At 42.4% G+C, this 27,980-nt stretch overlaps 2 protein-coding genes across 3 annotated transcripts; one reads left to right on the forward strand and one right to left on the reverse strand.

Annotated features, from left to right (window-relative positions):
* Positions 1-598: 598 nt before the first annotated feature.
* Positions 599-11,063, forward strand: LOC115258034 (beta-alanine-activating enzyme). Of its 2 annotated transcripts, none has more exons than XM_029858028.2 (5): positions 599-1,997; positions 2,069-2,683; positions 2,788-4,213; positions 10,264-10,530; positions 10,590-11,062. In XM_029858028.2, the coding sequence occupies exons 1-5, from the start codon at positions 1,657-1,659 to the stop codon at positions 10,977-10,979; spliced, it is 3,039 nt and encodes a 1,012-aa protein (XP_029713888.2). In that variant the 5' UTR covers positions 599-1,656; the 3' UTR covers positions 10,980-11,062. The 2 variants fall into 2 exon arrangements, with proteins under 2 accessions (XP_029713888.2, XP_062707394.1); XM_062851410.1 differs by having other exon boundaries at positions 1,868-1,997; positions 2,046-2,683; positions 10,590-11,063.
* A 4,056-nt stretch (positions 11,064-15,119) lies between these two features.
* LOC115257965 (neurogenic locus notch homolog protein 1) lies at positions 15,120-27,980 on the reverse strand (the record flags this gene model as incomplete). The annotated part of the gene is given in 9 exon segments (XM_062851412.1): positions 15,120-17,283; positions 17,350-17,823; positions 18,044-18,553; positions 18,620-19,057; positions 19,117-21,387; positions 24,703-25,671; positions 25,736-26,131; positions 26,376-26,588; positions 26,655-27,980. Coding segments are annotated over 9 exon segments (6,836 nt in total), but the record flags the coding sequence as incomplete, so codon positions are not given.

Here is a 27,980-nt window from a genome sequence, read left to right on the forward strand (position 1 = left end):
TGTTTAATTCACAGGCAAACAAGCGTATCTATTTATTTTTCGGTTTCTGTAATGGTTTTTGAATTTCGGGAACAGTAGGCTAAAAAAATCCACATCTTGTTTCCATGTGCCCACTAGAGTGGGTCATCGTTTATATGGAAAAATGAAAAATTCAATGGTATCCTATCAGATCGAAGCTTTTTTGATTCCAAATAAGTGTGCAAAATTTGAACACGATCGGTTATGTCTACGTTTTGCGCAACGCGTTTGAAGTTTGTATGGGGTTTTTACATGGGAAAACACACTTTTTTGCATTTATCTCATAACAAGCTCGAATTTGTCTAAAACCGTGTAACCGTTAAAGTGAAAACATAGCCTAGGGTGTCCTGAAAAACTTTATCGAAGACCGCGAAGTGATCTGACGCTTATGAAAAAAGTTATAGCGTTGGCATTGCTTGGCGAAACATCATGATTTTGTTGCTATTGTTATTCCTTTACATGTTAAAACATAAACACATGCATGCGCTTCGTTGGTTATAACAATTTTCACAAGCATCGGATCGCTTTGCGGTCTTTAACGAAGTTCTTCAGAAAATCCTAGGCTATCATTTAACAGTATCGGGTAAAAGGTTTCAGACAAAATTTTTCAACTTATGGCTAAAACGCAAAAAAGTATGTTTTCCCATACAAAACCCCATACAAATTTCAATTGCAATGCGCAAAGTGTAGACGCAACCGATCGTGCTCAAATTTTGCACAGATACTCAGGACCTGAAACGGAACCAGAAAAGCTTTGATCTGAGAAAACGCTTCCGATGACCCACACTAGTGCCCACACGTAGAATTTTGCAATCAAGTTTTGCACTCGAAAAATATTTGAATGCATCGAACATAGATGGAAATGACGCATTTTTAGAATATAAATGCCGCTGCACCTTGCTATACATCAAACCGTTTTTAATTAGATTTTGTTTTATATTTTACAGAGGCATTTTAAAATGTTCCCCTGTGTTATAGGGATAGGGGTTTTTCAAAACATCATCGCTTTTGATCTTCTTCTTGATGCAACATAAAATCACCAATATTGCTGACTGCACCCCAAATTGGACTGACACAATAATGTGCACACACCTTCAAAGTGTGATTACAGCGCAGGGATACCTCGGATCGAATTGAGGTCTTCGGTGCACTTATTCCTTGTAAATGGAGGAATAAGTGCACCGAAGACGTCGAGACGATCCGAGGCAAATGTGCACTTTTATCACACTTTTTAGGCGTACCAAAAAAAGTGTGATAGTCCAATTTGAGGTGTAGTCTGCAATAATTGGACGCTCACCTTTATCGACTCACCGTTTTGCAGCATTTAACAGACGTATCACTTGAAACAAATCGCGATTGAAATCACCGTCACCAAAACATGATTGCTCAATGCAGATCACATCGTATCACAAACCGCTTAGGTAGTAGGAGGCGCTAGTCAGCAAACCTCAAACAGGAGCCAAAACGCCGTGAACGAACGGTTTGCGAACTACAGAATGTTTGAACTTATCATTAAAAAGTGAATTATGTAATTGGAAGCGAGTAGACGTCTGTTTGTCTGTGCTTAACTCTTATTTTTCGTTTAAAACTTACCCAAATCTGAATAAATTAAACCGAATGTGTTATTAAAGGGAAACGATGAAATATTTCAAGCAAGCGTCGCGACGCCCGCCGAAATTGCAAACGGCAGCAAAACAAAAACAAACGCAAATGGACACGCGCCGCGCGCCATCAGCGCTAAATCCGCCGGCGATTTTGCAACCAGAAAAGATGTTGAAACCGGAAGTGTTCAGTGAATTTCGATCGAACAGTGCCATCAAACATTTTCGGGATGAAAACCAAGTGCTGACTATCTCATACGGTCAGCTTCGGGAGGCCGTCGGTGAGGTACAAAAAGTTATTGCGAAAAACCGACTTGAAGAACACTACCTTGGGGTTACTTTGGCCCACTCGCCAGCACTGATCGCCATCATTTCTGGGTAAGTTCCAGTCTTTACCTAATTGACTACTTCATGTGAGTGTTACAGTTTGATTTGAATATGTATTTCAGCATCCACCTGAGCAAAGCAGCGTTCTGTAGCGTGAAGTTTCAGTGGTGGAAAACTGATGCGCTCCTCACAGTGTTGGAAAGTATACCAGCAAATCACTGCTTTTTCCGCAAGTCTGATGCCCAGTATATCATAAGCTGTCCAGAATACCAGAACTTCAAAATTATAAGCGAGCTTAGTCTGCTCGGAGAGCAGATAGTGCTCCTACAGTTCAACTTCGAATCAAAAAGTTCGAAAACGTTCGGACCGGAAGCTGCCTATTGTATTGCTACTTCCGGCAGCACCGGTCCGCCCAAACTGGTACGCGTTCCAACTCAGTGCATTCTGCCGAACCTACTTGCACTGGAAAAGTTACTGAACGTCCACGAAACGGACCGCATTCTGATGTCCTGTCCGCCGACTTTCGATCCGTTTGTGGTAGATGTGTTTCTGGCACTGCGAAACGGGGCTTGCCTGGTTCTGGTGGAAAACGAGCTCCGATTGGATGCTGGTCGGTTGCGAAGGGTGGTGTTCGAGCGGAGCGAGGTGACTGTTATGCAGATTACGCCTTCGTTGTTGCGACAATGGAGCGATGAGGCTATCCGAGATGTGCTGCTGGGACGCGGCAGCTCCTTGAGGTAAGATTTAGTGCACTGTTTCTGCAAGTTTGGTGCAAATGCGCCGTTTGCATCAGGATAAGTTGAAGATTCCTAATCATGTGCCTTTTTCCACACAACTTCAGGCACCTGATTCTGGGCGGTGAGCCATTCCCCAGTTGGCTGTCGATTCCATCCGAGTCTGTCGTCAAGGTTTACAACATTTACGGCATCACTGAAGTGTCCTGTTGGGCATCCATCGAGCTTGTTGGAGCAGAAACTGGCGGTTCAAATGTCGGCACGTCCCTTGGCAGTCCTCTGGATGACTTGACCGTGTTCCAGCTCCGAGACGTCGACACCGGTGAAGTGTTAGATCTGGAGAGCACTGCCAAGCCTGTACGAGGGAACTTGCACATTGGAAGTTCCGTTCGGAAATGTGTCATAGGCGACGAACCTCCGGGCGATGTTCTAAGGAGTGAGGCGATCTGCTATAGATCTACGGGAGATTTAGTGGAACTGCAATCGGATGGGAAGTTCTACTATTTGGGGCGTGGTGACGAAACGGTGAAGCGATTGGGCATCCGGGTTAATTTGGGATGGCTGGAACGATGTGCAGATCAATGCGCGGCAGTCTCAAAGAGCTGTGCCATTTTTGATCCAGTTGGGCATAGGATTGCACTCTTCTACATTTCCGGTGGCAATGTTCAGGAGAACGACATCAGAATGTTTCTGGAGGATAAACTGATGGCAGAAGAAATGCCTGACGACCTTATAGAGGTAAAGGAGTTACTTCTTTCTGACCATGGTAAAGTCAACCGTAAAAAGTGTCTTGAGCAGTTACAAATCAAGGTTATTACGCCTAGAATAAATTTGAAAGATCTTTTCTCTCGGGAGATCTCCAAACTGCTTGGCGTTCATGTACAATCTTCTGAAACCCTGAATTCAAAGCGCGCCAAATTTGATATCGAAGGTTCCTTCATAGACGCCGGAGGAACATCCATTCAAGCATTGCAAATCTCCACATCACTACAAGACTGCTCAAAGACTTGCATTCCAAATTTGATTGGAATGCTGTTAGACAAATCTATACCTTTAAAAGATGTCCTGAAGTACCTGGAGGGACTTCCCCATGAGGCACCCCCATCTTCGCCGCAGCCAACCACCTCGGAACAAACACAACCCCTTAGTACAAAAATAGTCGTCCAATCTCGCTTCAACATGGACAAATGCATCGATGCAAGTCCTACCGAATTCCACAGCGTCAAGCATAACCTTCGGATCGTCGCCGTTGGGAGCCACTCGCACAAGCTGTTGGTAGTGGACATCGACACGAACCAGATCGTCACGCAGTTGATTCTCCCGGATCGAATAGAGAGCGCCGTAAGCTACCGCGGCGATGAAGGACTCGTTGGATGTTACGATGGGTTGCTGTACTGCTTCGACCTGTGGACAGGCACCATCCGATGGAGCTTCGATTCCGGCGGAATGATCAAATGTAGAGCTCTGGTGGAGGAATCTGTGATAATCTTCGGAAGCTATGCCACGGAGCATAACTTGTTTGCATTGGATATGGTAATGTACATATTGTTCAAACTGTTTTAACTATCTAAACATACAATCATTCTAAAGGTAAATTATTTACTAACCTGTCCATAAATCCGTCATTTTAAATGCTCTCGATATGTTCTGATCTACGATGCAGAGATTTCTGGACGATGGTGTCTTTCCGGATAAACGGAAGAAACAAAGCCTTATTCTATAGTTTTTAGTCTAAGTTTTGAACATGATTTCAACACAATTGGTTGAACTTTTCTTTGTCTATGTTTAATTCAAATGCTAGGACATTTAAATTGTTTATCATGATTAGATAACATCAAGTTAATCCGCTGTGTTCTTACCCCACCCGTTTCAACTTGCCAAATTATTAATCTGAAGCTTTATCCAACATCGAAGTGACCGGAATGGCTAGCTCAAGGCCATTGAAGTCATGTGATGTTCCGGTGAGAGCTTACTCATCAGCCATTTCATTTCCAGCGATGTGAGAAATAAGGCCAGGTAATGATACAAGGTGTTCACTGAACAGCGTTTGCTGATTTAAGCTCCTCGATTTGAGTTCGACAAGCGATAACTAATTCCGACCTAGAGTTGGCCGAAGCAAGTGCTTTAATAGCAAAAGTTTACAAAATAAAACGAAAGTCGTGAACTTCTGTCAACGACCAAAATTTTTGAAGCACAATTTAGTGCTGATTTCGAAACCGACCTTCAAAAAATTTAAAGTAGAACAGTTTTTGAGATTTAGCTCAATATCGAGTTTTGCAACTTTTCAAAATATGTAATTTACTAAAATTCAAATATATTGCGTTTTGTTCAACCAATTTTAAATCTTTTTCCATAAATTAAAAGCTGAATACAATACCATTCGATCATCTGAATACAGGTTTTGCGTCAGATTGATGAAATTCAAGATATTGGCGAGTTTTAGGGACGATCTTCTTAAATTTTAGCAAAATTCCCTAATTTTTTTGAAGAAATGTATTTTTTTCAATAAGAAAAAACCAACTTAAAAATTCTTTCTCGACGTTTATTTGACATATCATATGTAGGCGAGTTACAGTAAAAAATTCAGCTCAATCGGAGCATTGATTACGGAGAATGAGGTGTGTGAAGTGAGCGACGTTGCTTAAAAATAGAACAAAAATCGATTTCAAACCGTCAACCTTGTATGGAAAGTCGAAAAATTTTCCGCTCTACTGTAATTTTTTTCCTTCGCGTTTTCGAACTCAGGGCATGATTCTACACCAAAAATGATCATCAGCTTACCGAGTTCAAAAATGCTGTAAACTAGTGTAGTAGCCTGGCTATCTGAACAGAAGTAGGGTGGGGCGGGGCAAGATGGGTCGCTTAAGGATGGATCACCATAACTTCGTAAATACAAATCGTATTGGTTTGCATTCGTCCGCTACTCTTTAATACACTAGTTAGCTATGCTAAAAGTCGATAAAAAGTTCATTAAATACAAAATATAACGTGAAACAAGCAGTTTTAAAAAGTGATCGATTTTGCGCCGTGAAAAAAGTGCGGGGCAAGATGGGTCACCTTTTAAGTAATTCACATTTTCTCAACGAAAAACGTCAAAATATAAGATTTGTTCCGCATTCATATATGCTCCATATCCATACTGAGTAATCAAGAGCTACTAGTAAACATTTTATAAATTTATTTGCAATATAAAAAACTTTACGATTTGAGTGGTCCTGAGGCGACTTGAAAATCGATGTTTTTACTAAAAAATTATCATAATTTTATGTTATAATTTTGAGCGTTCATTCCGCTTGATTGAAGTCATTTATGAGATAGTCTTGTAATAAAAAATAAATAACTTTTGAATGCTCCAAAAATACGTTCAAAATTGAAGGTGACCCATCTTGCCCCGCGACCGTTTATATGGAGATTATATGGAATGTATCGCATAAGAAAAATGGCAAAAAACCATTTTATTTTTTATTTCCAATGAGAGTGAATAATTTTTCAATCAATGCCCCAAACTTTTGTATATTCATGCTGGTCATCGAACAAAATTATTAACATAATCAAAACATGAGTAATGCGCCCGAAAATGGCACTGACCCATCTTGCCCCGCGACCCATCTTGCCCCGCCCCACCCTACATTACTTTACCCATTACGTGTTGCTGACACATAAGAGCAAAGATCTCTACCGGAAAAACGGTGCAGTGTCTACTAAGTGAGTAAGACTGATGTAGCCTTAGCTCACGAGAGTGGACACCAGCACCAGCTCGACCTTCGAGACGGGAGACGTCACCCAAGTAACAATGACAGCTGAATAACAGCTTATCCAGCCAAACGATTCAAAACCAAGCTTAAGAGCGGCTTATTCATCTGTTGTATTCGTCTCTCCAGATAACCAGATGTCCACTCTTCCCGGGAAGGGATTTTGGTGGAAAATGTCCTATATGCCAAATTACAAGCAATTGTAAGATCACTTGGAGCAAGGATAACTTTGTCCTAATTCACCAAAAGTGGAAACAACGAGGTGTGTGTTGATCAGCGGTTCACAGGAATTTCCTCTAGTAAACCGAGTACCCATAGGCGGTAAGTGCAAGAAAGTGCTTATTGTTTGAGATGAATGTGTAGTGGGGCAACGTCAAAGAGAACTTCGAGCGCTGCCGTAGGAGTTGAAAAGAACGCTCCAGACATCGCCATTAAGCACATCCTTTGGAGATGGCTTAACTTTGATTGGACCGTTCTCACTTCGCCCTTTTGCCACCACACAAGACAACAAGACATCCATAGGCCAATATTGGACGAATAACAGTTGTGTAAATCCATTTGATATAATTGGGTTTGACCCCCAAGTTGTACCAAAGCTTCGTCGGCATTGCCCGAAGGCCATACAAGCTTTCTTGATTCTGAACTCAACATGAGGTGTCCAGGAAAGCTTGGAATCAAGAATGACTCCAACGTACTTTATCTGTTCAGTTACATTGATTTCAGAATCAAAGAGACGTAAAGGTCGAACACCATCATGGTTTCGTTTTTCCGTGAAAAGAACAATAGATGTTTTACTCGGATTTACCGCAAGGCCATATTGGCGACACCAACCCTCAACTACCTGAAGAGCGTTTTGCATCAGATCGAAAAGGGTGCTGATGCACATACCGACTAACAATGTTAGGTAGTCGTCGGCAAAACCATAAGTAGGAAAACTGCTAATATTGAGTTGCCTCAATAGCGTATCTGCTACGAGATTCCACAAAAGTGGTGATAAGACTCCCCCTTAGGGGCATCCACAAATACTCAATTTTCTAATCGCCGCTTGATTCAATGTCGAGAAGAGATGTCGGTTTTTGAGCATTTGGTGAATCCAATTGGAAATCGTAGGTGATATGCCATGACCCCGTGCGGCTTCCAATATGGCATCGAAAGGCACGTTGTCAAAGGCACCCTCGATATCTAAGAAAACACTCAAACAAGATTGCTTTTGAGCGAATGCTTTCTCGATATCGTAAACAACCTTGTGTAAAAGAGTCACAGTGGACTTACCAGATTGTTAGGCATGTTGGTTCACATGAACAGGCACGTTGGCCAAATGAACATCACGGATGTGATGATCGACAATGCGTTCTAAGCATTTCAGAAGAAAAGTGGTCAAACGAATAGGTCTGAAACTCCTCGCTTCTTCATACGACGCACGACCCACTTTTGGAAAAAAAAACTTTACAGTAATATCCCGCCAGGATTTGGGAATATACCCTGTAGCAAAACTGCAAACAAGTAGTTGTTTCAAAACATGTTTGAAATGATCATATCCCTTCTGAAGTAAAATAGGATAAATTCCATCTGCCCCAGGAGCTTTAAAAGGAGCAAAGCTATTTAGTGCCCATTCAATCGATTCTAAAGTTATGATACTCCGAACCGAAGCCAGAGAGTCATAACTATAAGAAAAACATCAAGTTCATCAGAAGAGGTAATATCCACACATCCGGGAAGATGTGTACTGAATAAGCATTCCAGAACTTCCTCATCAGAGGAAGTCAGATCGCCATTTGGCAAACGAAGTTCGTTCACCCGGAAATCCTTAGATTTCGCAAGGATTTTGTTTAACCGACTGACTTCACTCAACTCGACCGAAGCAGACCGAAGAGCTTTCTGGTAGCCTTGCGAGTCGACCTGAAAGCCTTCGATCCAGCAGAACGTCGTCTGTTCCAACTCTTTCTACATTGTTTCCTGAGCTTCGCCAGATCAAAGTTGCACCAAGGGGTTCCTCTTGTAGTCTTCACAGCCCGCGAGGGCAAGCTTCTTCAAAAGCTTCCTGGATAAATGTCGTTGTTGTATCAACGGCATCATCTAACTCACTTGGATTGGAGTGTCAATAGATGGTGAGTATCCATGGAGTTTGGCCGCAACCAAATCAGTAAAGAGATTCCAGTTGGTTGACCGGGGATTCCTGAAATGGAAAAGTTGCGAAGTAACATTCACATGTTCAAACAATATGTAGCGATTGTCAGCTAAAGATTCTTCATCTGACAAATGCTAATAGGTCAGCTCGTGACTAATTCTACTAGAGCAAAGCGTTATGTCTAACATTTCCTCTCTGGCAGATACCATTAAGGTTTAGCGGTTCCGTATGTTAAGTAATTAAGTAAGTTATGTTTAGATCTGTACTACTTAAGTATTCCATCAAACTGGAGCCGCTCAATTAATGTCTAAGCTGCCCCAGATGATATGGTGAGCATTAGCATCACTGCCAACAGTTAGCGGAAGGCCTCTTGAAATGCAGTATGCGATGACATGACTTGCTTGAGAGCATCCGTAGGGGATGGTTCATCATGCGGTAAATAAACCGAACAATAGACGAATTTCCTATTGATTCATCAATTGTGAAAAGCACATACATACATCTCTGGTGGTTAATTCAGAGACGAGTGTAGCAACGATTGCGTTGTTGACAAGCACACAGGCTCGAATCAGGGCACGCGTGTTTGTCATTTCATTTTTACTGAAAGTTGCAAATGCTGGGTTCACAAGGTTTCCTAGATAGAAATTCCCCTTACGAAACTAAGGTTCTTGGACTAAGGCCACTTAGGCTGTTCCAATTATGCATAAGTCTGGAAAGATTGATCGTTGTAGTTCATTCATGCTGAAGATTGTATTATGCGTTGCGCGAAAATTTGTACGCGCAAGCGCCCATACATCTCCGCCTGTAAGATATCTCAATTCGGTGTTTTCGGCGCAGTATTACTTGGCCAATTCGCGCACTTATTGTAGAAGACACCATAACGATTAAACATACCAGCGGAGGTCTATTAGCGACTTTTCACCTTTTTCGCTCTCTATTTTCTTGCAACGGGTAATACTGAGCTATTCTAACCGTAGTCACTGCCCAATCTAGGTAAGATTAAACTCTTTACAATCACAGCACAAAAAAGAACAGCAGTTTTGAAACCAGATCGGTATCAATTGGAAAACGCCAAAGGCGAGATTACACAGAATACACTGTGTAAACCGCCATATAGGTGAAAATTTAAACTAATCAAAACATCTTCATAATCCCGCTCATATTTTACCTTTTACTTTGAGACTTAAGAAGGGCAGCTGATTGTCTCGGAGAAACACAAGGTCCACTGCAGTATTGCTCCGGTCAGCGCAGTAGGGACAAAATACTATGGAGGGCGCCCTGGTGCTCCACAGGCTCCGTTAGTGATATAGACCCCCTAGATATTCATTCCTAGGCACGGTAAGCATGAAGCCGCATCACACCATGAATTAGGGGTCACCTGGTGGTGGACTCTTACCACCGGAACAGGCGGTCCGTAGTGTTATTCTTAGCCAATTGAGACAATCGCTACCGACCGACACTACACTGCTATCTTGGCTGATCGAGAAAAGAACTTAATATTGATGATCAACTTCATACGGACTCGTCTCGGGGTCACCTGTTTAGAACAGCCGAGATTTTATGGTTAACAGTACACAAGAGTACGATGAAAACAACTATAATCTTTTAGTTATTTCACATTCGTATCTCTAGAATGATTGTTCTAATCAATACAGTTGGAAAACTTCAAGCAACTACATAACATAACTTTTTTTATGTTTCAGAACGGAGCCTTGATGTGGAAGTCTCGTCTGGGCTCCAAAGGTATCCTATCATCCCCAATTTCCGTTGGCCCCGGAAGAGCTTTCGTAGCCACGCTTGATGGATCGTACTGTTGCTTCAACACTGCAAGTGGATCCGCGGTCGAATGGGAAGGCAAACTTCCAACTCCTGTTTTCGCCAATGCCACATTTCTGCAGCAGTTTGATGCAGTTTTGGTGGCGGAAGTGCAAGGAACCTTGCACTGTTTGTCTGGCGAATGCGGTTCAAAGGTAAGAAATTAATTAATTGTAAATTATCGTTCTCAATAAATATCATTTTCGTATTTCAGTTGTGGCAAATTTCCAGCGAAGGAAACGTGTTCTCCTCTCCACAAGTTCTATATCCTGATAACGGACGAACGGCCGAAATTTTGTTCGGTTGCCACGACAAGCACCTCTACTGTTACAGCTGGACAGGTAAGTGCTCAGAAAGTCCTGTTCAGAAATGGAAATTACCTTTACAGTCGCCGATCTATGCGACGCCATGCATTGCAAACGGATTGGCTGTGGTGTGCAGCACATCCGGATGGGTCAATTTAGTTTGCTTGCTGAGTGGGGAAATCATTGGGTTGTTGAAGTTGGGTGGGGAGGTTTTTTCTAGTCCCTTGGTTGTTGGTCAAAATGTGATTTATGTAGGATGTCGTGATAATAATCTGTACAAGTTAGCATTTACTAGATGAAACATTTGAACTATTTGATTGTCCGTTGTCTTATCACATCCTTTCTGATGTTTTCCTTCTGGGAAATATTTCATCTAAAGGTTAAAGCTCGTGAAGCAGAATACATCCAACAAGATCCAAAGACATTTCTACTAGTGGAACTTTTCCTAAAGCAAATTTCCTTGACTTCCGTGGACATAGAGTATCTTCATGCCTGCTTAACGATTTACACATGCAAAATGGTCATTGGAAGAGGAAGCTCTCACTTATAAGCGGAGAAGTAGGATTTGTCCCAGTGGAGACGTCACACCAAGAAGAGGAGTGAGGAGGACGACGGGTTGAAAAAGCCGTCTTCCTTCCTTCCAACGTCGCAGCACAGTATGTATGCTCACTCTATCATATTAAGTCTACGAATCGGCAACCCACGAACTGTGCCGCATTCATTTCATTTCTTATCATTTCTTTAGTTCAACATCAATTTCATGATAATACTGAATCAACAATTTGCCCCCATAATACTAGATTTGCAGCTGCGACTCTCTAACGTTTGCCACACCCAACGCTGGTCAGATCACACTGTACCTGGTCCATCGTGCTCTCTGCGCTCCACGCCTTTTCATACCAACCGGATGATTAGCACCAACTTTGCAGGGTTGTTGTCCGGTATTCTTGCAACATGTCCTGCCTACCGTATCCGTCCAGCTTTGGGCTCTTTCAGGATTTTGGGTTCACCGTGGAGTGCAGCGAGCTCGGGGTTCATCTCGGGATCGTCCTTAGCACGCGTCGCTCGAAAACTCCTAGTGCTTGCAGGTACTCCTCTAGCATGGTCCATGTCTCGTGTCCGTAGGGGATCACCAGTCTTATAAGCGTCTTGTACAGGATACATTTGGTGCGAGTTTCTTATGGAGCCCGTTAGTAGGCACGACTTCCACTGATGATGCGCCTTCGTATTTCACGGCTTACATTATTGTCAGCTGTTAACAGCTAGACGAATTCTACCACCTCGAAATTATCCACGTCTATCGTAACATTGCTGCTAATGCTCGTCCTATCGCGCTCAGTCTCACCTACGTGCATTTCAGGTGGGTGTACATTTCGGCCACCGTTCCACAATAATATCCAAGTCATCCGCAAAACAGACACATTGGCCGGATTTGAAGAAGCTCGTATCCCAGCTTTTGAGCCCGGCTCATCGCATTACACCTTTCAGGGCGATGTTGAATAGTAGGTAGGAAAGTCCATCACCTCGTCGCCGTCCCCGTCGAGATCCGAATGAGCTGGATAGTTTATTCGAAATTCTTACTCTGTTTTGTAAACCGTCCATCGTTACTTTTAACAGTCTGTTAAGCTTCACGGGAAAGCTGTTCTCGTCCATGATTTTTCATATCTCTGTGCGGTCGATATACCGCCTTGGAAGTCGACGAACATGATATTCGTTGGGACATGTCCACTTTGGTATCGATTACTAATTTATAAATTAGCTTCCGTATCGTATAAAACCCTAATTAATCAACCAGGCGGTGGTGACACTCGTGCCTTCGAAAACCCATTTCAACAAAACCCAAGTTAAATGTTGACTTGCACTTTTTCTGGTACCAGAAATCATATCATTTATCTGGCTTTTGATGTTTGAGGCTTAAACTCTTACAAAAAGCCGCCATTTTGGATTAGGTCAGCAATTTAGGAAATTTTGTTCGCTATTTTTGGTCTTCAGACATCTTCTCCATACCAAATATACCCATATTGCATGGTTTTGGAGCCTAAACAGCATTGTACAGCCTGCATTTTGAATTTTCAGCCGCCATATTGGATTTTAGACCGCCATCTTGGATATTCTGGTCGCCATTTTTAGGACTCCAGACATCTTCCCCACAAATATACTCATATTGCATGATTTAGGAGCCTAAAACACTATTAAACAGCCGCCATCTTAAATTTGGAACCGCCAGCTTGGATATTAGACCACCGTATTAAATTTTAGACCACCATCCCGGATATTCTGGTTTTTGGTCTCCAGACATCATCTCATACCAAATTTACCCATATTGCATGGTTTTGGATCCTAAAACTTCATTAAACAGACGCCATCTTGAATTTTGAGCTGCCATCTGGGATTTTGGACTGCCATCTTGGATATTCTGATCGTTATTTTTGAACTCCAAACTTCTTCCCCATACCAGATAAACCCCATATTGCATGGTTTTAGAGCTTTTAACGTCATTAAACAGCCGCCGTCTTGAAGTTGGAGCCGCCATCTTAGATATTCTGGTCTTCATTTTTGGACTCCGGACACCTTCCTTATACCAAACTAGCTGTACCCGGCAAACTTTGTCTTGCCTACTGCGTTTTTTGACGTTTCAAGTTTCTAGCCAAACCCATGTCCCCGGTAGGCCTCATAAACCTTCCTTGGGTGAAAACTAACAGAACAAAACTAAGACGACCAAAATCGGACCTTCCGTTCGCAAGTTATGCGCGGTCCCACGTATGCCACTGCATTTTTATATATAAGATAAGATAAGATATTTTCCATATTGCATGGTGTTAGATCCTGAAACTCTATTAAACATTCGCCATCTTGAATTTGGGGTCGCCATCTTGGAATTTCTGGTATCCAGTGTTGATTTCCGTACAAAATTTGTAAACCATGCTAAAGGTTACACAATTCGGTGCAATTTCATGTGTCGCATGATAGAATTTGGTTCAGTTTTATACTTGACCAGTTCACCGGTGCTGGTCTGGATCACTAAAATGGCCATAACTCCGGATCGCATTGACCGATCAAACAATGCATTAATATCAAACAATGCAGTAAAATTCCAACCAATGGGAAGTGCCCATGTCAATTATCACTGGTCTGTCATTTTGTCTCCAAAATTATGTAAACAAACCGATGATCGCGACGTCATGTTCTCCAGAAAATTTGTTCGCAGCTTCTGAGACATGTCGTCACCTTCGGCAACTTCGTGCGATTTCGGCTTGCTAAAATTATCATATCACAAACACCACTTTGTCGGATGAGCCGAACCTGTGAAATGGAGAACATTGGGGAAGTGCCTTAAAAGTGAGTGAACTTTTTTCCGCACAGACTTCGCATGTTGTAGCACATTTCGACTTCGATTTGGTGGTGCGACGATAATGTATGTGATTCGACTCTCCGAGTCTTCTATCGAAAAGTCGTTTTTTGAGTGAACATATAGTCTTTCAGCACACTTTGGTGTACGCGAAAGGCAAACATATTGTGAAAGAACTATAATTTCCTTAAAATAATAAGATTGAATACCTAACTGTCCCTCGAATTTTATTTCCGTCTAGTCCAAGTCTATTTCGGCCACAACCTGAATTCAATCTCCAGGCACACCTTCTACGTGACACTAATGGCACAAATATCCCAAATGGAGGATAACGTGCCTTTGGAGCCGGCTTTCTGATGGTACATAGGATGGTAAAAAAATGATTTGATCGTAGGTATTCATTCGAAAAGTCGGCCAAATTCTTCGGCCAATCCAAATCAAATCGTGTGTTCAAAGTTCGTGTTTTTCATGTGTGATGTTTGCCTATTCATAACTTTTGAATTTCCCTGCCAATTTTCATGAAATTTTTACAGAAGATAGTTAATTACGTGTATATTATGCCTGCAAAATTTGATGATTATTGATATAGTACTTTCAATAGTACAATCGAAACAATAAAGGGTGCTGACTGATTGCTGAGGGGCTAAAATCACGTTCATTCCCAATACATGTTTCGACTATAACATTGTTGATAGTGCATCGATTTTTTTGAAATTTTGCCTATGCAACAAATGTAGATTGAGAGGTTTGTGTTCAAAATTTCAGCCATTTTCTTCGCCGAATTCAAAAGTTACAGCGCTGGCAAGCAAAACTAGGGTCTGTACAAAATTCAAAGGCGCACATTCTACTCTTTCATCGCTACAACAAAAAGTACTGCAACGATCCACATGAAATTTTGTAGGTGAAATGAACACATCTCAAGATGTTATGAGGCCGAATTTGAACAATTTTAATGTATCTATTGCAGAGTTACAGGTGTATTTCTGTGTCCCGATTATTGCGGATACAGGCTTTAAAATTAAATTGCCTTTTATAAAAACACGAAGGAGGAAGTCCTTATTTTCGGAATGCGTGAACATAAAACTACTCGTTTTTATTATTAGTATCTTTTTTTTTTAGTTCATTTTATTAACGTTTTCTTTGAGGTGACATGCTCACATGTTTCGCATTAATTTTACATTTCGATTAAAAAAATATTACACTGGGAAAAAAATCGCGCGCAGACTGTCGTGCTGGAACAGTTGGGAAATATATAGTGCTTCTTTTACTTTCGCTTTTTTTCGTTACCTCAATTAATGTTAATCCAGTCTTAATAGTTGACATTGTTATCAGTTTATAGTTTATAAACATAAATATCGCGGCCTAGGTAGCCATTTTAAAGAACAACCAGAGGGGGAATTTTGCCAAAATATGCTAAACTCTAAAATATTACAAGGAAATAGGCTTGCACTGCCACGGTTGTGTCTCTTGGAGACGTGCAATTAGGTTAGGATAACTAGAAAACAAGCGATTTAGGGGACATACTTCAGTATTTTCAAAAGGCAGTATAAAGTTTTCAACGATTTAGCAGTGTATTGTTTCTGAACTTTTTTTTTGATTGAGAATTTAACGAGGTATTCAAGCTTTCACATGACTTCCGCAAATACCAAAACAAGGTACAGATTATACCCGAGAAACAAAAATAACTGAAAGCTCGCTGCTTCTTTCACATCTTTGTTCCTCAGATATTGGTCATATATATTTGCCTTTAGTTACTTGGTGGAGTAAAGTTTGGGCTGGACTACTGATGAATTTTGAAATGGCAGTATTCGATAGTTATGTATAGTTAAGTGAAACGAAAATCTCGTATGTTTCGTTCATGATTCTCGCATTGAGATTAGATTAGCTATAAAATGACTACGTGGTGCGTTCTGTTTTTCATTTTTATATTACAATTAACGTTTCAACTATAAATTTCTCTCGTTTTTTTTGTTTACTTTCACTAACATAGGTAAGACAAATCCTCCGGGGGCCGAGATTATTCGTTTTTGTTCTGTATATTCATAAAATTTCCAATAAATTACAACTAAAACAATTATATTAAGAAAATAACACCGATAACATTGTCCATTTTGCGTGCAAAAGATCAAAAATAAGAGTTTGGAGAGAAAATTTCTGTGAACAATATGTATGGCAATGCACGATAGTGTAGTTGCTTTGCGGTTGTGCCGAATAGATCAAGAAGAAATACAGAAAATAGTACGGAACTAGAACTGGGACCCTCCACCACAAAAATGGAGCATTTTCAAGTAGCGAAGGAGTTTGATTTTTCGTAAAAGAAAAGTGATTTAATCTCTTACTAAATACAATAATAACATTAATAAATAAAAGACTAGCAACGGCCCGCGGAGGAGATGTACGCGATTCTGTCCTAAGGGGAATACTGTCAATCGGGTTGGTGTTGAGGCAGGTTCGGAGAATCTGGCAACACTGTTCCCAGCTGTTTACGCTTGAGTAGGTTTATCGAGAAACGAGACAAATGGTGTTCTATTTTCTAACGAGGTTGAGGTTGCATTACGGTCGTCAGGTTTCTCGATGTTCTATAAATTGCTTTTTACATGAGGTGAACTAGTTTTTCGTTTGCGAGAACGACACTGTGGAACTAGATCCCGAGTGACAGTGTTCCCAGTTATTCCATAATAAAAACGATCTACGACCTAGGGTTGTTTGCTTTGTCACGTTTGTTTGTAAAGCAATAATGGACAGCATCTGGGGTAGTTGCATTGAGGTTAGAGCACCGTTTCTTCCGTAGATCGAAGGGTGTCACTGTCCAGCATGGAAGTAAGAGTTATAAAGTATCTATTTACATTGTTCATCTTTCCTATCCTAGTCTTTCTACTTTCGTTCGAATTCGTTGTATTCTTGGTACTTGCGATACTTGACATTATTCACAGATTTGTTTTGTAGTTTGTTTACTTCTAACGAGTTGACATTTACAGTGTTGCCCATCTTGGAGCTTTGCACGCAGTCTATTACTTATGTCATGTAGTCGTGCGAGGGCTCCGAAGGTTCATGGTGGGCAAACAGTGGGTTCGGAAATTCCGGCGGATGTGGCAGTGGTCCGGTTACCGTTGGACGTCTCCTGTAGGCCATTAGCCAACAGGAAACTGCCACAGCCACGGCCACCAGTGCCAACAGCGCTGTTATTACCAATGCAATGATAAGTCCAATCATCGACACACAAATATCTTCGACACGTTGAGCGGCGGGAGTTACTGAAATGATAAAAGATGGATGTTTTAGTACTCTGCGTTGTGGCCCATACATCTTTCGGTACTTACTGTTGTCTGAATCGTAGGAACGTTCCTCCCTTCTCTCCAGCGTCAGAATGGCATTCGACTGGATCGTTATCTCCTCTCGCAGTGTTCCCTCGATACCCAGTGTGTCATCGGAAGCTAGCGCTGTATTGCTGCTGGTGGCCCGTCGAGTCCTGTTGAGCATCATCTCGATTTCGTTCATATCGGTGATAGCACGTCGTCGGCGCTTGCCATATGCATTTGCTCCGTGGCAGTTGACCGGTTGACACCGGCCGAAGCATACCCGGATGTTGCACTGGAAGCGTATGTTGTCGCTCGATGGGAACTTGAACGCGTTGAAGCTGGCCAGCAGACTGTTGGTTTCCGCTTGGTACTCCCAGTCGCCGAAGATGCTCGGTTCCGTGGCGCAGCCATTCTCGTCCGTGACTATGTACTCGTTCTCAACGCTGTCCTCCATCGTCTTGGCGACGCAGCTACGTGCAAATCCACCGTAGATGGCTGGAGAGTAAAGGTGGAAAAGTTTTATTTATAAAGGCCTTGATTGTTGATTCATCATTAACATTCTATACTCTGAAAATGATGCATGCATGCATAGAATCTCATAATCTTTACCGTAATGAGGTCTTAATCGTTATCATCCCTAATCGTGAAATCTTCCCGTAGTCTTACTTTAATTAGATTGGAAAGTTCAATCGATCGTTCCATGAAAACTACTCACTTGCTGGTTGAACTTCGACTTGCAGCCGCAGATTGTCACCAATTTCGGCTGAGTTGATCTCCTCGCCGTTGTAGGCAACGATCCGCATGGCACAGGTTGGCGGTGGTCCGGTATTGGCAATGGTACCGGCCGTCGTCAACATCTGCACGTTGAATCCAAGCGTGACGTTCTTCTCGCCTGTCTGGTAGACGCACTTGATGTGGTATGCCTGGGCCTTATACGTCACCAACTTCGGATGCTTCTGTATCACCAGTATGAAACTGGCAACACCGTTTACGTGAATTAAGCCGCAGCTGCCGAAGTGAACCTTGAATATCTGTGTCCGTTGGGACGAATCTCCTGCAAGGTTAACCACGCGTCGACACTCTTCGTCCTTGCTGTGGCCCTTCACGTAGAGCACTCCATTGAAGTTGGACTCCATCAGGTCGATTACCACCTGGACACCATCAGCCTGACACGTTACTTGCATGTCCGGTTGTGGGAAGTCCGTTCGGAAATTGGTTGTTTGATCTATTCATGAAGAAATCATATTAATAAACAGAACTCATTCAATAGCCCCAGCCAATGTCAACTTACTGCAATGTAGCTCTGGATTTCCAGTGTATCCTGCAATGCACTGACACACAGCTTGGTGGTTCGTTGCATTACAGAGAGCATTCGTTCCGCAATGCTTGGTTGCGCAAGGATCTTCACATGTACGGGTCTGTTCATTGCAGTATCTGTACACTGGACAGTCGCTGTCGCGTGTACACTCCGGAACTGCCGTACGGACACATTCGCCACGTTCCGTCAAACGGTAGCCGTGGTCGATTGGACATATGCAGCGTCCCCGCTCGTCTATGATCATTCCTCGTTCCAAGGCACATACGCACCGTCCGGCTTGATCTACCTTCAGTCCATCTTCTTCACGGCAGATTTGACAGTCTTCGTAAATACTCAGACCGTAACCTGGTGGACATTTGCATTCACCGTTGGCATTTCGTATGAAACCTCGATCCGTTGGACAAAGAGCCACTGGAAAATAGCAAGAGATTAATAAGAGTTTCTTAGAATTTACCGTATGAGACCCTTACTTTTGTCGCATTGAATTGCTGCATTACCCTGGTAACCAGGCAAGCACTCACAAATCATCGTACGAACCGGCAGCGTATCCAGAACCTTACACATCGAGTTGACGCCGCATGGTTCTGTTACGTTGCACGGGTTGACACATTCTCCTTGGATGCAGGCCGTCTGCGATGGACATTCTCCGTCTGTTCGACACCGATCGTCTCGCTGAACGCATCCACTGATAGGATCTGCTTCGAATGGTGGCGGACAGGCACATTCCGGACGGTGCTGATACACCTGGCACAGTTCGTTCTGGGCACAAATTGCTTGGCTTTCGCAAGGGTTGTCACATTTTCCGTTAATACATGCCTTATCCAATGGACAGTCCGAGTCAGCACGGCATCCTAGCAGTTTACAGCTGATTCGTGCATCTCCTTCATATCCTGGCAAACATTCGCAAATCGCACGATGATTCTGTGCATAACATTCGGCTTGTTTACCGCAGGAGTCAATCGAACACACCGGGACACACTGTCGGTTGATGCAAGAATGCTGTCCTGAACAATCGTCGTCTACTCGGCATTCAATCTTGACGCATTCAATCTCTGGGTTACCGTCGAATCCTTGTTTACACGAACAAACCGGTTTGTGGTCTTTGATTCTGCATTCGGCGTTTGGTCCACAGTTGCAAGGGTTCCTGCAAATGCTGTTGATACACGCGGTATCGCTCGAACAGTCTGAATCTGAAATACATCCCGACTTGACGACTGGTTTGCAAGTTCCGCTTCCACTGCTAACATAACCGTCTGGACAGACGCAAATCATAGTTCTTACAGGCGAAGATGGAATGGCTTCACATCTGGCTGGTAGGTTGCACGGCTGTAGAACTCCACATGGCTCCACGCATTTGTTCTCAATACAAGCAAGATGCGAAGGACATTCTGTGTCGTATACGCACTCCGGTACAATCTCCGGTCGACAATCCACATAAGGATTTCCTACCAATCCTGGTGGACATCTACATACTGCTAGGTGATTCTGCGCCTTACACTCTGCTCTTGGTGAACATGAGCTGTCGTAGATACAAGGATCTACGCACTGTGTATTACGACACTGTTTATCGTTAGGACAATCGTTGTTGCTGCGGCACTCGACAACCGTACACTGCACCACCGGATTACCGCGATATCCACTCAAGCATCTGCATTCAGCGCGGTTTGCAACTGCATAGCATTCAGCATTGATTCCACATGGATCGTTGTCTAAGCATGGGTTTACGCAGTTTCCGTTGATACATGCCTTGCTTGATTCGCACTCCGAATCTACTCGACAGCCAATTGTTCGGCAGGCAATATTCGGGTTTCCTTCAAAGCCATTCTCGCAAGAGCAGACTCCTCTGTGGTTTTTTACTGTACACATTGCGTTCTCTCCGCAGTTGCATGGATTTCTACACTGTCGGTTGATACACGCCTCTCTGTCCGAACACTCCGAATCGCTGGTACACTCCGGTGGTGTTTGCAAAACAATGCGTTTGCATTCGCCATTTACATCGGGTACGTGTAGTTCAGGACATTCGCAGACCATGGTACGCACTGGAACCGAATCCAGCACTGTACACTTAGCTGACCTGGCACAAGGCAACAGTTCTTTACATGGATCTACACATTTGTTGTTGATACAGGCCAATCGACTTGGGCAATCTACGTCCAGTGTACATTCCGGCTTGTGTTGTACGACTCTACGTTCGCAATACGAGAATGGATTGCCATCTGGTAGATGATCGGGACACTTGCAGTGCGGTGCGTGACCACGAGTAAAGCAAATGGCGTTCTGAGCACATGGTGCCATCGCACTACAGGGGTCAACGCATTGTTCCTGTACGCATGCTCGATTGTCCGGGCATTCTCCGTCAAAGTGGCACTCCACTCGTCTACACTGTACGAACGGATTACCTTCCAGTCCAGGCAAGCAACGACAAACGGCACGATGCTTGTCACCGTAGCATTCAGCATTCAAGGCGCAAGGATTCTCCAAAGCACACGGGTTCAGGCATTCGCCGTTGAAGCATTGCTTGTCGTTGGCACATTCGCTGTCTGCGCTGCATCCCAGCTTGAAGCAACCGAACTGGGCGTTACCGGAATATCCAGGCTTGCAGCTGCATACCGGGTAGTGATTCTTGACGTAACAGTCTGCATTCTGTCCGCAGTTACATGGATTTGCGCAGATTTCATTGACGCACGTTTCACTTGAGGTACAGTCTGAGTTCGATTGACACTTGGGTAGGTCGGCGGAAGCTGTAAAAGAAGCAGATTATGCGTTAGAATAATTGTGCAGACAAGGTTAATAACAGAGCGATTCCAAGCAACAGCATCAAAATTAAGGAAATTTTTTAATTCATGATTTTCTATTGAACTGAAACTTTGCACAGTTTTTCAGTTCCATCTAAATCGCCATTTTGCGATATCAAATTTTTATTTTGAATCACGACTAACTTTTCGAAAGGGTGTATGTGAAAATGGTTCAATAATATTCAAAAATCTGTACAGCCAAAATGGTTCGTTCGATTGCTATGAATTTTTCAGCAAAGTTAGATAACTAAATGGTGATTCCTATGAAAATATACACTGTGAAAAAAACATCTTTTTTAACATTAAAAATATCATTTTTGTCACAAAAACTCAAATATCTCAAAACCCTATCTTTTTACCAACGCAATTTTTTTAGGGAAGACGGTCCATTGTATTAGCAATCTACCATAAAAATTTGGTGATGGTAAACTAATAAACAAAAAAGTTATAACATTTCAAACATTTCACAATTTTCACATTTGGTAAATATTTTTTTCTGTGTAAATTATTTCGGTCAGAAATCGCAGTTTGATGCTGATTTTATTGTTCAGCAAAGTTAGATAACTAAATGGTGATTCCTAAGAAAATATACACTGTGAAAAAAAATATTTTTTAACATTAAAAAATATCATTTTTGTCACAAAAACTCAAATATTTCAAAACCCTATCTTTTTCCCAACGCAATTTTTTTAGGGAAAACGGTCCATTGTATTAGCAATCTACCATAAAAATTTGGTGATGATAAACTAATAAACAAAAAAGTTATGACAATTCAAACATTCCACAATTTTCACATTTAGTAATAATTTTTTTTTAGTGTAAATTAGGCTAATACAAATTTCGATTTTCTCTTATGTCACCGCCCCCTCGGAAAATTTTGGTCGGAATTCAACATTTTGAGGGGGGCACAAATAAAATGTTCAAGAAAATCAACAAATTTAAGGTGTAATTCGAGTTCCACAGAAACTTTCTTAATAAATCCGATGAGTTTATCTATGTTGCCTAATTGTTTGGATATTTTTCCATCGAATACATTTATTATTTATCATCCTCCCCCTTAACGAGTCAACGAGCGCTGTGACAAAAGAAGAAAATGAGATTTGTTCCTGCCTTTATTTCGGCCGGAAATCGCAGCTTGATGCTGATTTTATTGTTAATGGCCTTGCGTGAGTAAAACAAGCTGTTTTTATTATGTATTATGTATATTATATGTACAGTAATGTTCCGATTTTATCACGCCCTCCGCGCATTAGTCGTTTATTCATTATTTGCTGTTACATTTGAGGACAAGTGTTTTCCCTCTTCTTCAAAATGAATGTTGAAAGCGTGTTTTGCAACGTTAAAAATATTGAAATGGGTATAGATGTTGAAGTATATATCAAAGCATTTTTGAAAAGGGGCGTGATTAATTGTTTAAACTGATGTCGCTGATGGTACGGTGACATGACTCTCTGCACTTAGCACTTCTGGCAATTTCTCAGTTGTTGTCGTTTTCGAACTTCCTACGCCCTGCTTTACCGATGATATACAGATGGCTCGTTTGTCAAAGTCTAGACGGCAGGACGTGCAAATGCGTAAATTTGGATTCAATTTGGGCATAACCAGTCTCTTTCAGATTATCTATGGTGCTTTCGGTGAGATTTCGTAACTCCTTTGATCATTTTTTTTTTCATCAAACGGTCTACAAGAGAGAGTTGAGTTGAAGACCTTTGAGAAAGCGACTGTTCATGTTGTTCGTTAGATTATAATAAACAAAATCACTTATTAGTTTTAACTGACTAGTTTGGTGTTGTTTGCTTGGCTGAAGAAAAAATTTACTATTTAATATCCATAGCGGTAGTATTTTTTTTTTTGCTTTTTCGTGAGCATTGTCATGGTATGTATACAGACAAACAAACGTAACACTGACGAAATTTTCATTGACCACGCCTTTAACGATCATTTTGAATCTTGGTTGTGGCTTTCATAACCAGAAGAGTGCCCATCATTTTTCTTTGCGTTTGACGTTTCACACTAGCGCCTTCTGATGACGATATTGCACATCGCAGTATTTCGTGAAACATTTCCACCAGGTGGGGGTAGTGTGAACTGGGCGATGGATTTTCACGTGGTAGGTAACTCTCATGCATTTGTTGTTGTTGAAGTTACTCGCATTCTTCCGATCATAAAGTCTGTTCTCTAAGAGGTATTTTTTTGAAGATAAACTAGACGTATACGCGTATATAAAACTTTTATTATACAGCTTTTGTCTTAAAAATAAGTTTAATTCCATTTTTCTTATAATCAACAGCTTTTCAACACTATCAAGGGATTTTTTCACCAGTCACGTACAATAAAAAGTATGACACTCTCAATATTTTTGATCAAAACACTGGATCGCGTCTAAGTTTCAAATAGATACTATAGAAATTATGAATAATCAAACAAAAGTATCATGAAAACAACTTGTTTAATTCAGGCGGTAGCCTTTACAATAAAATCAGCATCAAAAAATAATTCTCAAAATAATTTACACAGAAAAAAATTTTTTTTTGTTACTAAATGTAAAAATTCTAGACCAACATTTGAAAAGGGCGTAACAGCCATTTCGAATTTCTGCTTCTCCCGTCCCTCCTAGGCTTACCCCCCCTTATTCACGAAATCTTTTACCAGTAACAGATAGATCTGACTCCCCTCTGTCTGTTAACGGGAAAAGTTTGCATAAAAATTTTGAAATACGCCTAGGAGAGACGGAACAAGTGAGAATTCGCAATGGTTGTTCCGCCCTTTTCAAATGTTAGTCTAGAATTGTGAAATGTTTGAAATGTCACAACTTTTTTGTTTATCAGTTTACCATCACCAAAATTTTATGGTAGATAGCTGATATAAAGGGCCATTTCCCCTAAAAAATTAACGTTGGTAAAAAGATAGGGTTTTGAGATATTTGAGTTTTTGTGACAAAAATCATATTTTTTTAAAGTAAAAAAATAAATTTTTTACAGTGTATATTTTCTAAGGAATCATCATTTAGTTATCTAACTTTGCTGAAAAATTCATAACAATCGAAAAATCCGTTTTTGCTGTACAGCTTTTAGAATATTTTTGAGCTGTTTTAGCATACACCCTTCTGAAAAGTTAGTCGTGAGTGAATATGAAGGTTTGATATCGAAAAATGACGATTTAGATGAAATTGAAAAACTGTGCAAAGTTTCAGATATTTTTGAAATGGTCGCTCAGGATCGACTGACATGACTCCGTGGAATTCCTCAACAGTCTACTTACGTGGTATGCAGTTATTGTTTCTGTCCTTGGTATATCCATTCGGACAATTGCAAACAGCATTGTGATTTTTTACATGGCAGATGGCGCCACGTCCGCAGGCATCACCAGTGCAAGGATTAACGCAACGTTCGTTGAAACACGAACGGTCCAATGGGCAGTCGCTGTCTACTGTACATTCCTTGTAGCTGGGTACTCGTGCTTCTGGTGTACACTCAATGTGTGGATTACCGACGTACTCTGGTGGACAAGCGCAACGAGCTTGATGGCCACGTGATTCGCACAATGAGTTTATTCCACAAGGTTCGGCGCGGCATGCTAGCGTACATTGACCTCTTACACAGCGATCCGTATCCGGACAATCACTGTCTGTACGGCATCCTTCCACAACTATTGGTTTACATTGTCCGTTATCATCGACCAACATATCCGATGGGCAAGCGCAAATCATCGTTCTCAACGGAAGTGTGTCCACAACGCTGCAAGTCTGTTGTTGCGAGCATGGATTGATTTGTGTACAAGGATTATCACACCGGCTGTTGAGACATGCTTGTTGCGAGCGACAATCGCTATCGGATCTACACTCCGGTTCTGGTTCGTCTCGTAGACACTCAACATAAGGATTGCCTCTCGTTCCAACAGAACATTCGCACGTTGCCTGATGATTGCGGCCTATGCAGGTAGCCTTGGCAGCACAGGTTTCACCATCACATACTGGTCGACAAACTCTGTTCAATCGGTCGCACGCTTCGTGATCAGCACAATCTTCGTTATACTGACAAAGTCCTGTTACACATGAAATAAGAGGGTTTCCTTGAGTACCTGGCGGGCAGACACAGTTGGCACGATGGCCTTGCGGCAAACATTCGGCTCCTCTTCCACATTGCGTTGCTCCGTATGTGCACGGGTTCAAGCACTTCTCGTTATAACAGGCCTTATCGTATGGACAGTCATTATCGTTTTGACATTCCGCTGCAAGAGACGTGAAGTTCGGTTAAAAATCTATTCTTTTTTCTCTGGCATCATCAATACTTACGTTTGTAGCATTGTACTTTCGGATCTCCTCCCCAGCCTCGAGGACACATGCACAGTGGTCTGTGGTACAGTGTTCGGCACTCTGCATTTCCTGCGCATGGGTTACCTTCGGCACATGGGTCCTGGCATCTCTGGTTGATACAGGCACGATCACTTGCACATTCCGTATCCACTGTGCATTCGACCGTGACCACTGGTTCGCGGTAACAGTTCTGGAATGGATCGCCCACCATGCCGATCGGACACGAGCAAATGGCCTTGTGACTTTGAGCCAAACATTCCGCGGTTCTGGCGCATGGATTGAACTCCGTACATGGGTTGACACACACTCGGTTTCGGCATGTTTCTGTGGCAGCGCATTCAACGTCCGAACTGCAACCTGGTACAACAGTCGATTCTGGATGGAAAAGTGAATATTAGTTACAAGGTTATCAAATTGATTCGCGATCTAAAATTAGTAAGCATTTGACATGGAAAGTTTGTTACAATAATTTGCTAAGGATGGTCTAGAAAACGGTATCTGAAAATGTTAAGGTTATGATATAGGAATTTTCTGTAAATGTAAGCATATATGATTAGTGGCGAAGACTGAAAGAAGCGGATGCAGTTGTCATCGCTAGCGGATTGCAAATTCAACAAACCTGGTGAACATTGTTTCTCTGCATCGCCTGCGTAACCTTCTTCGCATACGCAATACATTGTGCGCAGAGGTAGTGTGTCCTGAACCGTACAAATGGCACGTTCAGCGCATGGCTTAGTTTCATGACATGGATTTTTGCACACTCCGCTGAAACAGGCCAATTTACTTGAACAATCGGCGTCCATTTTGCACTGATCGGGATCCCGAACTGGTACTGCAAGTAGAGAAGTGATTTATTTGAATGAGGTCTCACAAGTCGTCTTAAAATTACAAAACTTACTTTTTTCGCAAGCAAAGCTGGCATCTCCTGTGTATCCAGGAGGGCATCTACACGATGCACGATGGTTATCAACTCTGCATTGAGCTCCCGGTGCACAGTTGCATGGATCTCTGCACTGTTCGTTCTGGCACGACAGATGATAGGGGCATTCGTCATCTCTGGTGCATTCTGGTCGGGTACAACCTGTCAATGGGTTGCCTCTGTAACCATCCATGCAATGACATCTGGCGTTGTGATTGTAATCCGTTCGGCAGACTGCGTTTCTTCCGCACTGAGTATATTTGCACGGGTCTACACAATTTCTGTTAACACACGCTTCCGTTGCTGGACAATCCGAGTCTGCTCTACAGCCTATTTCGTAGCATGCAACTTGTGCGTTTCCAGTATAGCCTTCGCGGCATGTACAGATTGCTCGGTGGAACTGTACTCGGCATTCGGCGTTCAGATTACACAAGCCATTGTTAGCCGTACATGGATTTACACATTGCTGATTGATACAAGCCTTATCATTGGTGCAGTGATCATCGGCGGTACATTCTGGCTGTGGGATCGGATCCATCTGTCGGTTGCATTGCACGAACGGTGACCCGACATGGCGATCTGGACACGAGCAAATTGGCGAGTGATTGACTACGTTACAGATGGCGTTGACTCCGCAAGCACCTGCGCAAGGATCTCTGCATTTCTGATTAAAGCATGCTCGGTTCGATGAACAGTCCGAGTTGATGACGCACTCCGGATATTGACATTCGGCTCTTCCACCAACAACGCGACATACTCCGTTCGTTCTACACGGCGAAGGATTGCATGGATCTTTCGGGGGAGCTTCCTTACATTCCACAAATGGATCACCGATCATGTTGCTCGGGCAGGAACAAACAGGACTGTTGTTTATCGCATGACAAACAGCTCTATAGCCGCAGACGCCTGGGCATGGATCAACACACTTCTTGTTGACGCATGTTCTATCCCTTGGACAATCAGAGTTGATCGTACATTCCGGATAACATCCTCTACCGAACGGCGTTCCCTTGAAGTCCGGCAAACATTCACAGACAGCGTTTCCGTTGGACGAGCGACATACCGTATTCAATCCACAAGGCGATGGATAGCAAGGATCATCACGCACTGGCGGCGTTGGTTTTCTTGAACACTGCTCAAACGCGTTTCCGATCATGCCTTCGGGACACGTACACGTTGGTGTATGATTGATCACACTGCACTCGGCATTGTATCCGCAAACGCCCGGGCAAGGATCCTTGCAGCGGTTCTGAATACAAGCCGTATCCCGTGAGCATTCAGAGTTCGATACACACTCCGGTCGAC

The sequence above is a fragment of the Aedes albopictus genome, chromosome 2 (genome assembly GCF_035046485.1).
Source record: "Aedes albopictus strain Foshan chromosome 2, AalbF5, whole genome shotgun sequence".
Taxonomy (NCBI): domain Eukaryota; kingdom Metazoa; phylum Arthropoda; class Insecta; order Diptera; family Culicidae; genus Aedes; species Aedes albopictus.

Excerpts from the sequence above, each read along its gene's own strand:
- LOC115258034 (XM_029858028.2), top strand. The coding sequence starts at position 1,657 with ATGAAATATTTCAAGCAAGCGTCGCGACGCCCGCCGAAATTGCAAACG. Across the intron at positions 1,998-2,068 it reads CTGATCGCCATCATTTCTGG|CATCCACCTGAGCAAAGCAG; the intron begins GTAAGTTCCAGT and ends TATGTATTTCAG. Across the intron at positions 10,531-10,589 it reads CTGGCGAATGCGGTTCAAAG|TTGTGGCAAATTTCCAGCGA; the intron begins GTAAGAAATTAA and ends TTCGTATTTCAG.